Here is a 15,603-nt window from a genome sequence, read left to right on the forward strand (position 1 = left end):
ACCTATACAATAAGACCACATATATAACAAAATATGTGGAAGAAAAATAAAAACAATTACATGCTATTAGCTATGGTCCCTTCTTTTAAAGAAAATATTGAATCTTCTATTTATTGAGCAGCTGCTACATTCTTTCATTCATTCATCCACTCCTTCAACTGTTATTTATTTAATTAATTATTCAATCAATTGTTCACTGAGGGACCGTGTATGATCTATGTTTTACAATTGACCTCAAAGAGCGAGGCAGCTGAATGCATCCGATAGAAAATGGAAAAAGGCATCGCAAGGTTCACAACAATTATCCAGGGTTCAAAGCCAAAAACTATTTCTTCCAGTCCATTGTCATATTCCGGGCGGCACCCGAATGCCGGGGGTATCCACAGCTGCAGGGAAAGAACGCAAGGCCAGTATTAATCACCAGCAATACAAGTCAATAGCCCTTAATGACTGTGACTCCACCGTACTGCAAATTGGTTTCAGAAATCCCTAAGAAAACACTCCCTGTTGCTACTGGAGCACACTGGTGGAAGAGGGTTCCAGCTTCCACTGCTGCTGAAGTTTTTAGACTGTGACTGAAATGAGCCTAGGCTCCCATATTCCACGTTTAAATAACCTTTGTCCCCCCAAAGGCATATTCACTTCTTCCAGAAAAAGTAAAATGTATTTCCTACAAACTATAGGTCCATGTAATTTTAATATACTTATCAGACTTGAAAAGCTGGGAAGCTTTTGGATATTAACTTATGAATTATGTTCAAAATGTCTTACCGAAAGGTTGCAAAGGAATAAAAATGCAGCAATGTTCTTCAGAATTCTCCTTTTGTTGTTAGTAACTGAGTTTCTGCTGTAAAATGAGAAATCTGAGGCCGAATGCATGACCGAAGTATTGTCCTGACTCGTTTCTTCTTTGGCAACACCAGCACCATCGTTATCTCTCCCACAGATACTGCCCTTAAACAGACAGGGCACCTCCCCAGTGTCACAAGTGGCTCTGCCATTGTAAATCTCTTTGTACAAGGGGGTAAGGGACAAAGTGCTCCCCCGAGATATAGTCACTATTCGGAGAGTTTTAATGTCATCATTAACCTTTTCCTGCTCACGGTGTATGGATTCAATGATAAAGAGATTCTGAATATATTTCTCAATGATAACCAGAACAGAGTAGGGCAGGTTATACCAGGTGTATTTTGGATGAGCTTGGGCACATATAATGGCGAGGATGGACCCCCAGGAGAGCAGCCAGGACCCTGCAGCTGTGCCCACCAGCAGTTCTGCATCAAGTTTTCGAGCGGGATTCTTTGAATTATCCAGCGATCTATCTTCCAGTCTGTAGATGAGAAGGGCGACAATTCCAGCTGTACACATGAGAGCCAGCACAAAGATAGCATGCAAGTAGAACATAGTGAGTGCTAACTCGCTTTTGATTTTTGAACCTCCAATCTGAATCAAATACACAACAACTATGGCTATTGTGCTGGTTAACACGATTAGTCCGAAAATCATTCCGACAGTTATGCCGTGGAATTTGAATCGAGTTTTGTTTTGCTGGTGGTGCTCAACTTTGCGGCCAACGTTCTTCCACAGGACATAGAGCATTGTGGATGCCAGGATGTGGTACTCTATATTAAAGGGATATAGGTAATATATTCCTTGAGAAAATATAGAGCAGAGAGTTGTTGTTGTGCAGTTGCATTGAGGTGCATGATCATCTAGAACTAAAGGAGAAAGAGAGATTAGTTATGTGCATTATAAAGATTTCTTGTTTAAAGTGAATAAAAAAACCATAGATTTAATAATAAAACACAAAAGATAAGATTTCAGTCAAACAACACCCAGCTACCCACCTAAGAAAAGACTTCACTATTAACCCAGCAGAGCTTTTGCTGCTTCACTAGAATATGATCTCCAACTTCACTGCTCACTCACTGAGCAATAATCACATAGTGAACAAATATTGCACCAAAGTGTACAAAACTTCATCAGGTTCTTGTTAAAATTACTTTTTTTATAACATAAAAATCCAGATGCCAAGGGCTTTGAGTCCTCAGCCCTTCAACAGAGACGATTTTATAGAAGTTCAGGGATTGTTGATCAGATCAAGAAGAAGCTTAACAAGGAAAGGGCTCAGTTATACTCTCATTTTTATCAGTTATTTACACTAGTGTAGTGTCCAATAGCAAAACCACTTTATTAAAAAGTCATTTATGTTTAAGAAAGAGGTAAAATAAACCACAGATACTTTGACTCAATGTCCCAGAATAGTTTTAAAGTAAAAACCAAACCAAACAAAATGAAAACAAATAAACAAAACCACAAAAAACCCCCCACCAAAAATCAATCTTCTCCTTTTGAGAGGAACTTATGAAATCATTATATCTCTGCTGTGAGTTACCTGCAACATAAACCGGTAAGGTATCTCAACGAACAACTGCTCATATTTGTAAAATAAATATATTCAATGTGCATATATAACCTAAGCAAATAATGTCAGAAATTTCCACGGTGGTGGAAAAAAAAAGACACCTATTTCCAATGTATTTATTTATAAATATATAACCATACATGCTTAAGAGCACATTTTTAGGTGTGGATTTTAGATCTGTGCCTGACAATTTTTCTTTTGTTTTCTGCAATTTCAAGACAGAAGAGAAGAGGAGAAAGTTGGTATTGTTTTGTCTCAAATACACACTGTTAAGAGGTGGAAAAAATTGTTTTTGCAGTGGATTGTATATTAATGCCAATCTTGTCTTGTGGATCACTATTTCACTCCCCATTTTTCAGATGCTATTTCTCACTCTTCACGTTGTATAAAAATTCTGGCAGCAGAATAATGGGGAAAAATATAAGGAAACTACTTCTATTTAACAAGTAAAGATATCAAGAAAAGCCATCAACTTCTGATTTGCCTGTTGTCTACTAATGCTCCATGATTACAAAATCTCTGGACTATCAATTCAGCTACCTGACTATTAATGGAAACTTGATAGTTTCCATGGATACATATAAAGGGCAATAATTGCCAACAGATGTAAATGGTGGTCATAATTTTAGACACAATTATAGTGAAATAATATTTTATAGATTTTAAAGTTTTTTTCACTTATATGTGAACTTTGGTAGGAATTATTAAAAATGCCTAAAATTTTTCAATTTATAAAAATTATAAATAGGCCAAAAAGAAATTAGATCAGGATTTGGCTTTATAGAGGCAAAATCAGGAGTTTTTGTATACAAGCACCATTGAATTCCTTGGGTAGAAAAACATACATTCTCGCTTTTAGAAACTGTCTGTCTTTTCCTTTGTGAACACAATCAAAATTTATCATCTGCACTGATAAATTTTCATGGGAAGAAAATTGCTTATAGCTACTGAGAACTTTTATTTCCTCTTAAAGTTAAGCATTCCTAATTTCCCCATGCTTCACTGGAGTTTGAAAGCAGAAAGTATCCCAGAGGTTATAACAGAATCATAGAATGGCCCGGGTTGCAAGGGACCTTCAAGGTCATTTAGTTTCAACTTCTTGCCATGGGCAGAGACACCTTCCACTAGACCAGGTTGCTCAGGGCTCCATCCAACCTGGCCTTGAACACTTCCAGGGATGGAGCATCCATAACTTCTCTAAGTAATGTGTGCCAGTGCCTTACCAGACTCATAGTGAAGATTTTTTTCTTTATATCTTCCTTATACTAAATATTTGCTGACTACAACTTGCACCATCTTACCAATAGAGAAAATGGATTCATTGTAAAAAAAGAACACCCAGAGCAAAATCCTTGTCTTGTAAAGCAGCACTTATGGATAACTCCTGTTCCTCTGAGCCACCCCACTGAACCCTGTAGGACCACAGACCACATGCAACCACTCTTCTGGGAAGGTTATCCATGCTTGTTTTTCTCTGAATAACTTAGTAAAGTCTCATTTTAAAGCCGCTGTGTTCAATTTACTTCTATGATTTACTAATAAAGGGGTTCTTCATTGATGTTGTTCCTGAAAAGAAATGTTTTCAAAAATCTCCATTTTTGGAATTTAGAAGAAAACAACAGCCTTTATCACATATATGCTAATGATCATGTAACATTTTAGTTACGATCTGAACTTACTACATACTGACTACTATTTGCTCCAGAATGACTATGCTGACATAACCATAAATGACCCAGCTCCAACCTACAGTGACACAGTATTTTGTATGAGTGTGCTAGAGCAGGAATTCCAAAACGTACCAACCCTTTCACTTACCTATAGTTATGTTCCCAAAACCAAGCGTGATCAGTCTTTCCTTATGTTCATTCAATTGATGTTTTGACTCTGCTAAGACTCCGTTTGTCCACAGGAGCAAATTTGTGAACACAGAATGGATAACCCCAAACCTACAAAATAAAGTAATTATTGAAGGAATCTGCACAAACTGTATCTCCATATATTTTAGATGAAACGAATTAACTTTCTGTAGACAAGCTACATGGCACTATTTATTTGTTGGTGCAGGGGAAAAAAACCAATCATCACCAATCTCTAAAGATGTTCTGCAGTGGAGCACTCTGAATATTAGACCTGCAAAATTTTACAGAAACACATTGGCTTAATGTGTTAAACTACTAATAGGATGCTGCTATTATTTGTTATGCTCTCTCATTGGGCTGAACAAGCTTCATGTTAATGACAGTGACTGAACAGTTTGAACAGGATTAATTATTTTGTAAACTATATTTCACAGCCTTCTGCTGTGCTCCTTCATATTCACTGTATCTGGTCTGTCTTTGCAGAGACCGCTGCCTTCTCTAACTTCTAGTTCATGCCTTTTTGTCTCCTGGAGAGAGCTGAAGCTAACAGAGGGCTTTATTCCACTCAAAGTACTGGTACAATGAGGTCTCCATGCATTTTTGAGACTCATGGTCTCTGACAGGAGACCATTTCAGACTTGGTGAAACAGAATGGCATTGGGGAAAGAAGTGCATTTATGGTTCTGAACTTCCTAATAAAATCCAGACAATAATGGTTTTCTATTGTCAAGCACTCCCTTTCTTTGTAGAAGATCATAGTATCTCTTTCTCAGGCACAATCCTTTCACCTACCATTCTGCCAGGCATCCTCCTGTACCTGAAGCTCTTCATGTTCCTTCACCAAGAAACAGTTTTCTTACTGCACTGTTCTCAGTGCTGAACTTGTAGTTAGGGATTTTTAAAATCTACTTATAAACAGAGCTGATATCACCAGCTGACACTGCAAAGCCTTCTGTGATAACTTCTCCTCATAGCAGCCTTCCAGTACCTAAAAGGGGTTTATGTGAAAGATGAGGACAGACTTTTTAGAAGGGACAAGGGGTTTTAAACTAAACCAGGGTAGATTCAGGTGCAACCTTGGAACAGGTTGCCCAGAGAGGTGGTAGATGCCCCATCCCTGGAAACATTCAAGGCCAGGTTGCACAGAGCTCTGAGAAACCTGATCTAGTTGAAGATGTCCCTGCTTCCTGCAGGGTGGTTGGACTAGATGACCTTTAAAGGTTCCTTCCAACCCAACCTGTTCTATGTGTCTAAGATCTAGTTATAAAAAGGTGCTTTCCATAAAAATCAATATAAAATACCTCAGACACATTGCACGGACTGCAGGTTGCTGATGCAGATTCCCTTTCAGTAGCTAAATAAATAAAACTTAATATAGTCCATAGCCCTAAAACACATAAGTGATCCTTCCTTTAAAAAAATTAAATGACACTGTGGTATCATACATTGCCATTTCCCTCTCTCATGAGAAAAATACATCTATTCTGTGACTATTGTGTATTAAAAAATATAAGTACAGTTTAAATAAGGGTAAATGGAGTTACTTTCTATTTGACTATTTTATTTCTTTCTATGTAACACAATCAAGAAGAGAATCAACCTCTGTATATTTTCACTGTCTCTAATACAGTAAAAATGTAGGTGTTAAAAGCCCTGTACAGACCTACACCTATTAACATGCCAGATGAAGATCAGGTACACTTTACCTTTCAAGTGTTTTGAAAGACTGGATAACATCCTTCGCATGACACCACAGAAAGTAAACCTAAATGAAAGGAATACAGAGAAATATTATTACACTAATGAGCATGTGTGACACTGAGAAAGGAAAGTGCATCTATAGACAGAAGCATTGGTAATTAAAATCTCTGATGATTTAAACTGATGCAGCTCCATCTCCATGCATGTGAAAGAGCTCATGATTTCCTGTGATGTTCTCCCAGAACCTGAAGTTTCTTGTACACAAAATCAGTGGCTTAACAGTAGAAAGTCTCAGTATCACTCATAAAAACATATTTTGCTTCTGTATCTGAAGAGACTTTTATTTCAATGACAAAGGAAATAAAGCTACCAGCTGCGGATTGCAGTATGATTACTGTAGGGCATGGTCACGCTAAGTTTGAATATTTTATTAAATATATTAAGTTCTATGGAGGGACAGAGATAGGTGAAAGGATACCAGACTTAGCTAATAAAACAGCAGACTCTCAGGAAGCAAGAGAAAAGCTCGTGCTATCAGCCTGAGAGACAACTCCATTAAGAACACAGCAGTTGTACTTAATGATAGTGCAGAAAACTCAGCTGGAGAATAAAAGAGAGAGATAACAACAATGAGTTAGCAAGTCAAGGTAAAAGAGGAATAAAATTAAGACTCTTTGTTTGTGGGAGCATAATGGAGACCTCAGAAAGAGATTGCTGCTGATACAAAACTGGTTTCAAGTGCTGACAGGTTCAAGGAGAACTATACCAATATTCCTCAGGGATGTTAGGGTGAAGCTGGGAGTCCTGTTTACTCTCAGTAGTTCCTAGAATACTGAACTCAACAGTAGGTGAACTATCAGGAGAGAAAGAGTCCAAAGATTTCTCTTAGAAACCTGCCTAGTTTAGTGTTTCAGTAATGGCCTGAAAAGTAAAAAGAATTTTAAGTTCTTCTTCAGCAATTGGAGTAACTGGAAGTCCATTTTACCACAGTTCCCATAAATGTAGGGTGCCTTCATAGCTGCTGTTGTCTGAAGTATTTAATGTCTAATTTCGGGAAAAGCTAGGCAAATGCAGTTCTCTATGGCTCACCTATGCTACCCAGCAATAACATTAATTCCGCTAATTGAAGCATTTATAAATAAGAGGTGTGGCCACTGGAAAACCCCAGTTTTGTACAGAGTACAAAATTTCATGCAGGTTTCAACTAAAATCAAATTGAAATTATCTTAGTCTCTAATGCCACACTCAAGTTCCCGTTCTGGGATTGATGCAGTAAAATCTGACAGCAGATCTGAAAGCATTTTTCAAAACTTAAAAAAAAAAGTAAGTTTTGAAGATCTGTTCAGACACAAGAAAGCGGGAGGGAATAGGAAAAGTCAGTAAAGAGATAGCATAAAATCCCATTTTTGCTCACAGAATACTCATTTCCTCAAAGGGATTCCTGCCTGTGAAAGAGGATAATGCACAGCCTGTCTTGGAAGGGCAGGTACATGTTAGTTCATACATAGGTGCAGTAAGTATATATTAATTTAATGGCATATATCAGGATGCCTCATTTAGAGTAAAACACAACAGAATCTGACACATATTCTGGAGAAAACAAATCCTTTGGCTTTTAGGTGTTTTAGGGATGTTCTCTGCTGTAATTTCATCCTCTGTTTCAAAGACCTGAGATATGTCTTAGGTAAGAGTTATCTGGTAAATTAGTTTTTAACTTTTTCTTTGATTGCTCAGGCTAACATTCAAGCTTTCATTATTTTAAGCTTTGTAGATGATAAATTCAGTAACACTGGGTGATGCAACATTTAAATTAGCACTCTCGTTCCTTTTGTTCATCACACATTGTTCTTCCACACTCCAGTTCATGGTGACTGGAAACCTTGTCAGCTCAGGGTCTCTGGATGCAAGGGAGAATGCTGCATGCAGATCAGCAGGGCAAAGGGGCTTAATTTCATTGGTTTGTTTTTCAGAGGTAAAGCAAAGAGGTTGCAAGACCTGGAGAGTGCATATTACAAGAATGTGAAAATAAGATTATTTCAACCAAATCAGATTTCACCCCCCAGAGAAAAACATTGTAGAGGTCAGAGCTACTACTTGTATGGCTATGCTTTTTTTTTTTTTTTGTTACAGAAAACAGGAAAGTGTAGGTTGTTCAAAAGCTCATTTACATGCAACCACAACTGCTAGAAAAATCTTTCTTTTCTTTCTGACTAAATCATCTTGGAAAGTGCATACAAGTACCTGGCTATAACTAAGAATCTCAGTTGAGTGGCTTTTTCTTTCCTTCTTTCCTAGAAACCTGCTGGCAGGGGCTCAGAGGAATTAATATGAAAAACAATCAGCTATGGAGTGTCAGCACACACTATGGAGCCAAAGCCTTACAACAAGCAAGCAGCTGGAATATTTTACAGGAGTCACTGACTCAATGGGACATCAGGAGAGACAGACTGAATTGAACTTGTATGACAAGTCCTACAAACAGAATCAAGGGAATTGTCTTTAGCTGAGCTACTCATTTCAGCCTGAAAATTGTGAAAATTACATATGTAACTCTAATTTAAAATACAATGTAACTTCAACTGTAGGAGAGCATTTTTTGATTACTCCTTTTTCAAATCCATATGATTTTGTGGCTGAGCAATTCCAGGTTTGCAAAGCAAAGCTTGAATTTACACATGCTTAATACATGCACAAGCATTTAGTCCTCCAAAGTATTCTGTGATATGCTTAGAAATTAAATTAGTGTAAAATTCACTGATAACAAAATAAAACATATTTTTGGGAAGGAATAAAGTTGTAATATAAAACTGCAACCAGTGACTTTTACCTGTAAGATGGTGTGCACAGCATGTGTAACAGGAAAAATGCCTTCAGTTGGTGATAAACAGTTTGAAAAATCAATGTAATATCCAATTTTAAAAGAGTCCATAATTAAAGTAATCACTGCAAACAAAGTAATCCCACCTACAAATGAAAAAGATACAAGAAAATGTCAATGTATAATTATGGTGTCTAGAGACAATTTGTACAATACAGTAAAAGCTGTTTAGGGAAATAAAAGTCAATCAATATCTGTGTTCTTGGTTAGTAGAATAAAAGTAGATCGATGTTCATGAAGTTAATTGACTCAATGTAATAAGTGCCTTTAACTTGTGAAAGCCTGTGCCCAATATATTCTGAAAGCACATCACAGTACACACCCTGCATGGCCAGTGTAGCACTGGCCAGGACCTGGAGACACTCAGCCCCGTTCAGGTGACTCCCAGCTCTGAGCAGGGTCAGCCTCTCAAGTGCAGCTGCCACACAGGGCATGAATTAGTGCTCTAGACAGCCACACAGCAAACTGTACAGTTCTGGGGAGCTGAACAATCACCTTACAGTCTCCAAGCCCAAAAGCTCGACAGTGGGAAGTAACACAATCACTTGGTGTGTGCCCTCCCCATGGCTCAGGGGTTACACTTTAACTGAGAGACCACAACTACAATGAGCTGTATGGTTTGTTCTCCTAGGAAGGAACTAAAGATTTAATTTCAGTATCTATATTTCACACACACAAAAATCCCCTAATATATTTCTCTAAATATGTATTTTGTATCCTAAAGGACTTTAAAATACATTTCCCATTGTTTAATTATTGATACCTTTTTTTATTATGGATTTGTACCTGTATGACTAAGCAACAACTGGCAATAAGATTACTGAACCAAACTAAAGCCTTCATTTTCTTGGTTTTGGTTTGTTTTCAGGAGGGGGGCAGGGGGGTTGTGTTTTTTTTTTTCTTTAGGTTTTTAGTCAAACAAGCTTTCACTGGATTTAATTTGGGTTTATTTTAATGAAGACTAGACAGAAATTTACCATGGACCTTATGATATATATCTCCATCAGTATCTTAATCTTTCTTTGTAATGTAAATAACATCACTAGTGTTGACTTTGATGAATATTTATCTTTTATAAAGGACCACAACCTAATTTCCATATAAGCACAACATATTCCACTTGACTCCTGATAATAAAAAAGTATTACTAAATTATTTATTTAATTAATTAATAATATCTTTGTTATTGTTGTGGCGGTCAAAAGTAAAGAAGAAAAACACGAACAGTCCAGTACTGAGCAAAGTACCAGTCTTTACTCTTTCCCATAAGTCTTTTTGTATTCCATGTTAGCAAGCATCAGAAGGCAGGCAGATGACTGTATTTTTTAATTAGCTATTATTTGTTAGTAATACTGTTGGCAAAGCTCAAGGCCAAAGCTGGAGTTCTCACAGGACCAAACCTAAGTTCTCCACAGCTGTCTTCTTTCAGCCAGGGCTGCATACATACCTCTCCTATCTCAAGGATACACCCGTAACTTTCCCAGGTCAAAATCTTCTTCCAAAGAGCTAACAGACCCACTGTCAGCCCTGACATATCTTTATTCTTAAAATTGCATCAATAAAATTAAGTAGAAATTATAAAAACACAGTGTAATTTTATTATTTCATTGATCCTTTAAAATTAAACAAAAATAGACTTCCAAAACCTTTTTAATTGCACAGGTGTGAATTTCAAGAGGATTTTGTGTTTCTGTTTTACAATCTCTCTATAAAAAATAAAAGCCAAATTACTGATTGATTGAAATTTCTACCAAGAGATAAAAACTTTTGCTTTAATATTGCAAAATCTAGAACCTCAGCTCTGCACTTCATGCATGTGTACAACCCCATGTAGTTTCCTAATTTATGCTTCTTACATCAGCTAAATTGTATTCTAACACATGTAACAGGAATGAAGACCACATGTGCCATTATCATTATGTATGAAAGTACATGACATCACAATACACAAAATTCTATGCTACTCTTGAGATCAAATGATACATTTTCTTCCTTCTCAAAAAAAATGTAAATAATTCTAAAATAAATTAGAATGGCTAATTCTTCTGAAATAACTCTACCTGAGGTAACTGGACATGCTCTGACCAAGGTGTTCAGACTAGACGACTTTCAGAAGTCCCTTCCTACCTAAATTATTCTATGATTGATGTTGTGATTCATAGTTTATTTAAAAAGTATGCAGGAAACAGCCTATTTGTCTGGAACATGACAATTAGAGGGACTTCATGTGTGTAATGATTGTTTCAATAAGAAGACAAATGCTATCTTCCGAAGCAAAAGATTATCAGTAACTCTACAGTGAATTGCTGTGCATATGTTGACTTTACAGAGTACTTTAGAAAGATATTTAAGTCCCCAGTCATGACAGGAGTAATTTCCCAATGAATTTATGATGCACATTTAAGCCCTAAGGATCTGTTTCAGTGAAGTAGTAATGTCAAACCAAAGTGGGTGGAAAATGTGTTTTGTAAGAAAAAATTCTGCATCCTTGCTTCCATTATTCATGAGAGTGGCTCAGCAGAATAGAACCACAAGGGACCTGTTAAATAGAAAAAATGTGAAGAGGGAAGGCAAGGCAAGGCAAGGCAAGGCAAGAGAAGGCAAGGGAAGGTAAGGGAAGGCAAGGAAAGGCAAGGAAAGGCAAGGCAAGAGGCTCAGGTTTAAATTCACAAAAGTGAAAAGGAAACACATTTTAGATTAATGATCTGTCTCCTGCACCATACATGCATCTTGTTTTTACAAAGATGACCTGTACTGTAGTTCCACTCTGTCTTGCTTCCATTTCACAAGGTCTATATTTCAGCTGTACAGTCTTAATAGCTTTAGCTCAGTGTCCAGCAGATCACTGAGAGGGAAACAACAACAACAATAAAACACACGAAGTTTCTTTCACATTGAGTATTTTGGTTTATGCTTTCAAATCACTCTTTATGTTTCTTTTATATCCATCAGAGATTTGGTAGGCTTCAACCTGTTTCCACTGAAATCAATAGTTTTGCCATTGTCCTCTAGGGATTAGAAGATTTTATATGACTCTTTTAATGTTAGATTATTTCATTTATTCAAATCGTATCTAGATATTTCTTGCAATCACTCAGGTGGCCACACTACAAGTGTATACAAAGTGTCCAACGTGCTTATTTATTTATGGGCTTTGAAAGAGAATGATTGTACTAGTTTGCTTAGTCAAAAATCAAAGCACAACAGTTGTGACCATACATGTGGTATGATAATGGTTTCTGTGTTAATTTTTCCTGATGGAGACTTCAGTATTATGTACTAATGCTAAATGAATATCAGTAATTGCAAGGAAGATAATGCCACTGTTTTGCTATTTCCATTTGCAAGTTTAAGAAATGTGAAATGATTGCTATTGAGCACTGTTTCTTTAATTTTTTAAAATACTCATTGAAACCTGTCTGTCTTAAGGGACCAGTATTAGGATTTGCAATATTGCTAAATGCTGGCTTGTTTCTTTCTATCAATCATCAAGAAGAATAAAAGCCATAATGATACAGTTGCAAAACCACCACTCTTAATTTCAAATACTGTTCAAATAACTGACAATTCAATGCAAGCAGTAAAAAGATATTAAGCTGAAGTCTGCCAAGAGCTTTGCAAGTTGACTAATTGTCAATGCTGTAAACAGAAGCTGTGCTGCTGGAGAATGTAATAAAACAAAGCCATTTGTGAAGCCAATTTATTTTAATTTTGAGTTCCCTGGCTCACTTGGCTGAACTTCAAAAAAAAATGGTCAGAGAGCTTTTCCTAATAGGAAAGTGTACTTAGGGGAATAACATTTGTAATATGTCAAGGAAAGGGCTTCTTAAGACTCTCTGTGATTATTTGGGTCAGGATAACTGTGTCATATTAAAGACAAAGCTCTCCTGGAAACTTTTCCCACATTCAGACTACAGGAGTGATTCTTGGTGCCCATGCAAGCAGGAAGGCAACCATGCTCTGAGGTTCACACAACTGATACCTTGGTGCAAAAAGGCTCAAGGAAACCTTCCTGTGAGCAATTCTTGTAATCTGACCAACTGTCCTCCTAGCATTGTTAAATATGTACAAGGACTCAGTTATAGGAGGATTTTGTTAAATTGTTCTTTTTCAACAGTTGTCATAGCAAAATGTTCTAAGTAGGCAGCTACCACCACTTTTACTAAAATGATATTCACAATTTGAAAGGATTCATGAAAATATACTCATTTTATACTGTTTAATACAAGGACATTTGCTCTCCCAAGGACAGCAAGGAGATATTCTTCAAAAGCAGCTGATAAAGCTAGTAAAAAATTGCAGAAAGCTTTCCATAGAAAGACTCGATGAAAATGTCTCTATCCCCTCCATCCCCCCTTTTCTTTTTGGACTTTTAGTCTTTCAGTTAAAAGATTTCTATGACAAAAACATTGATAAAGAGGAGGGCAAGGGGGATCTTGGCAAAAGAATTGTCACCTGAGTTTTTCCTTAGCTCAAATAAGTTTTCTTTTCCCAACAGAGGATAAAGGAATTGTACAGACTTATTGTAAATACAAGAAACTCCTAAGAATAGGAAAGTGTAGGTCATTCCCTAAGGGCAAATTTGATGAATTGCAGCCTAGACATCCAAGAGAAGTCATGGAAGCCGCACCACTTGAGAAGCCAGTACAAAGAGCCATCCTGTGCTGGTAAAAGAAATGGGTAAGGTAACCTAGTAGTTCAATCCAGGATCTTATTTCTAAGTTTCTGTGACTCCTTATAACCTGTAGGACAAATAAAATGCTGTGAATGCAGTGCCAAAAGAAAAAGGGCAGGGGATCCTGCTGTACTTACCCATGTTAAGCAGTAGTTATTCCATACTTAGGAGGGGAAAGCTACCCTCTGAGTAACAAAAGCATAGCTTGGTCCAAGTTAGGATCAAGTTAAGACTTGCATTAATGAATTTCAGAACGTTGTAAGCCATATAAGCTAATAAATGAAAAATGCCTGAGAGATGAATATGGCCTTGAAAAACAGTAAATAAACAAGAGGAACAATTCCACAGCTGGTATGTGAACTCCATACATTTCAAGAAAGAGTCTACAGACCATGGCTCTATTTTAGACATCGAAAAAAAAAAGATTTTCTGTGAGCAATTCATACACAATTTTTAGCAATTGCAAAGAAAATAAAAGACACACAAGCACTGACACTGAGAACAAACTACATTTCCGCAACACAACCTCACTTTTCAAAATAATCACGTGTTAGATGTTCTTGGAATTTTAATTTAGGTATTTTATTAGCTGCTGTGATAATTAACTGTTGTCTCATTGCTAGCAGGTAGGAAATATTTTATGGAAAAGCTGTCTTACAGCATTCCACTTAAAATACTTACTTTCCAATCTATTGCTTACAGTGCTGAGACTGGAAAAGAGGAGGAGGTTGGTAAAACTGGGCTTGCCTGTTGCTCCACACAGCACTGATGTAGGTTGTTTCTTTTTCTTGGTACCTAGAAACAGCATTCCTGTCACTGCAACTCTGTAATGTGCTCCCCAAATACCTTCTCTCAAGATACCTTTATATCCTCACTCCAGTACACACCTGACTGCAAATAAGGGCCATCACATCCCACCACTATCGTTGCAAACTTGTATACTTTTCCTACAAGCTAATGCTAGTTTTAGATTCCTTGCTTAACTAATGCTAGTTTTAGATTCCTTGCTTAACTGCTTTATATACTGATCTACCTACTGATCTGGTCAGGGATTTTGTCCTTTTCTGTCTAAGTCCAGATGTTTCTAAAGCATCACTGTACACATATAAATGGGAATCTCTGATATACATTGGTATAGAGAGCACTTGAGGACCCTTCTGACTGGTACTACCCTTAAGTAAGTTGCATTATATCATCTGGAAAAGGTGGTAATTCATCCAAAAGAGCTGCAAGACACCAAAAAGTTGCCTCTTCCAGTACCTATATTTAATTTTTCAAGAGTTGCCAAACGAGCCTGCTAAGGGAAAAAGGCACCAGAGCTTTCAGCATTGTAAACGGTAGGTTGGAAAGTGAGGATGTTTAGCAAACAGCTTTCCCATACAATCTCTGAGTATGTTCAGCTTATGCATATATTTACTTTAGAGTGCACTGCATGTGCACTCAGTTCACGAATAGCAGGATGCCTCCTGGTAGGGATGGAGAGGGTAACAAAGAGGTAGCAGACACAGGTGATGGCACAGATGTCTCTCGTGCGGTACCACCCTTTGTGCCGCCGGCCGGTACTTACACTTCAGCCAGCGGGCCCCGGCGTGGGTGTCCTTGTCCCGGATCAGCCTTCTCTGCGTGCAGCTCCTGCAAAGGTACCACAACATCCACAGCAGCTGGATGAGCATCAGCGTGATGAGGTAGGAGAGCAGGTGGCTCTTGCTGATGCCCACGGCGTGCACAGCCCAGGCGAAGGTGAGCAGCAGCCCGGCCAGGAAGAGGTTGATGCCATACTGGCTGCTGAGGATCTCGGCGTTTTTCTGCGGGTAGCTGCCGCCCACCGCGGGGAAACCGGCGGCTTTCTCCATCTCCCACGCCGCTGGCCAGGTGCTGCAAGCAGGCGGCCGCGCTTCCCCCGGGAGCCCCGAGGCTGGCCCGTCCCCCATCCCGGCCGGGGGCGGAGCGGGGCCGTGGCCCTGGCCGTGCCTGCCCGCGGGCGGGGACCGCCGGGGGTCCCTTGCCGGGGCCGAGCCCCAGGACCCCGATGGGAAGGGAGGCCGCCGGTGGGGGAAAGGAT

The 15,603-nt window shown here is 38.2% G+C and overlaps 1 protein-coding gene across 1 annotated transcript; it reads right to left on the minus strand.

The window, feature by feature from the left end:
* Positions 1-7: 7 nt before the first annotated feature.
* OTOP1 (otopetrin 1) lies at positions 8-15,603 on the minus strand. The gene is made up of 6 exons (XM_051798447.1): positions 15,109-15,603; positions 8,816-8,952; positions 5,994-6,052; positions 4,244-4,374; positions 772-1,718; positions 8-386 (listed from the first exon to the last, which is right to left on the minus strand). Exons 1-6 carry the CDS (start codon positions 15,470-15,472, stop codon positions 216-218), a joined length of 1,809 nt encoding a protein of 602 aa, XP_051654407.1. The 5' UTR covers positions 15,473-15,603; the 3' UTR covers positions 8-215.

Source organism: Manacus candei, unplaced genomic scaffold (assembly GCF_025592945.1).
Source record: "Manacus candei isolate 608988 ecotype Guabito, Panama unplaced genomic scaffold, ASM2559294v1 h1tg000048l, whole genome shotgun sequence".
Taxonomy (NCBI): domain Eukaryota; kingdom Metazoa; phylum Chordata; class Aves; order Passeriformes; family Pipridae; genus Manacus; species Manacus candei.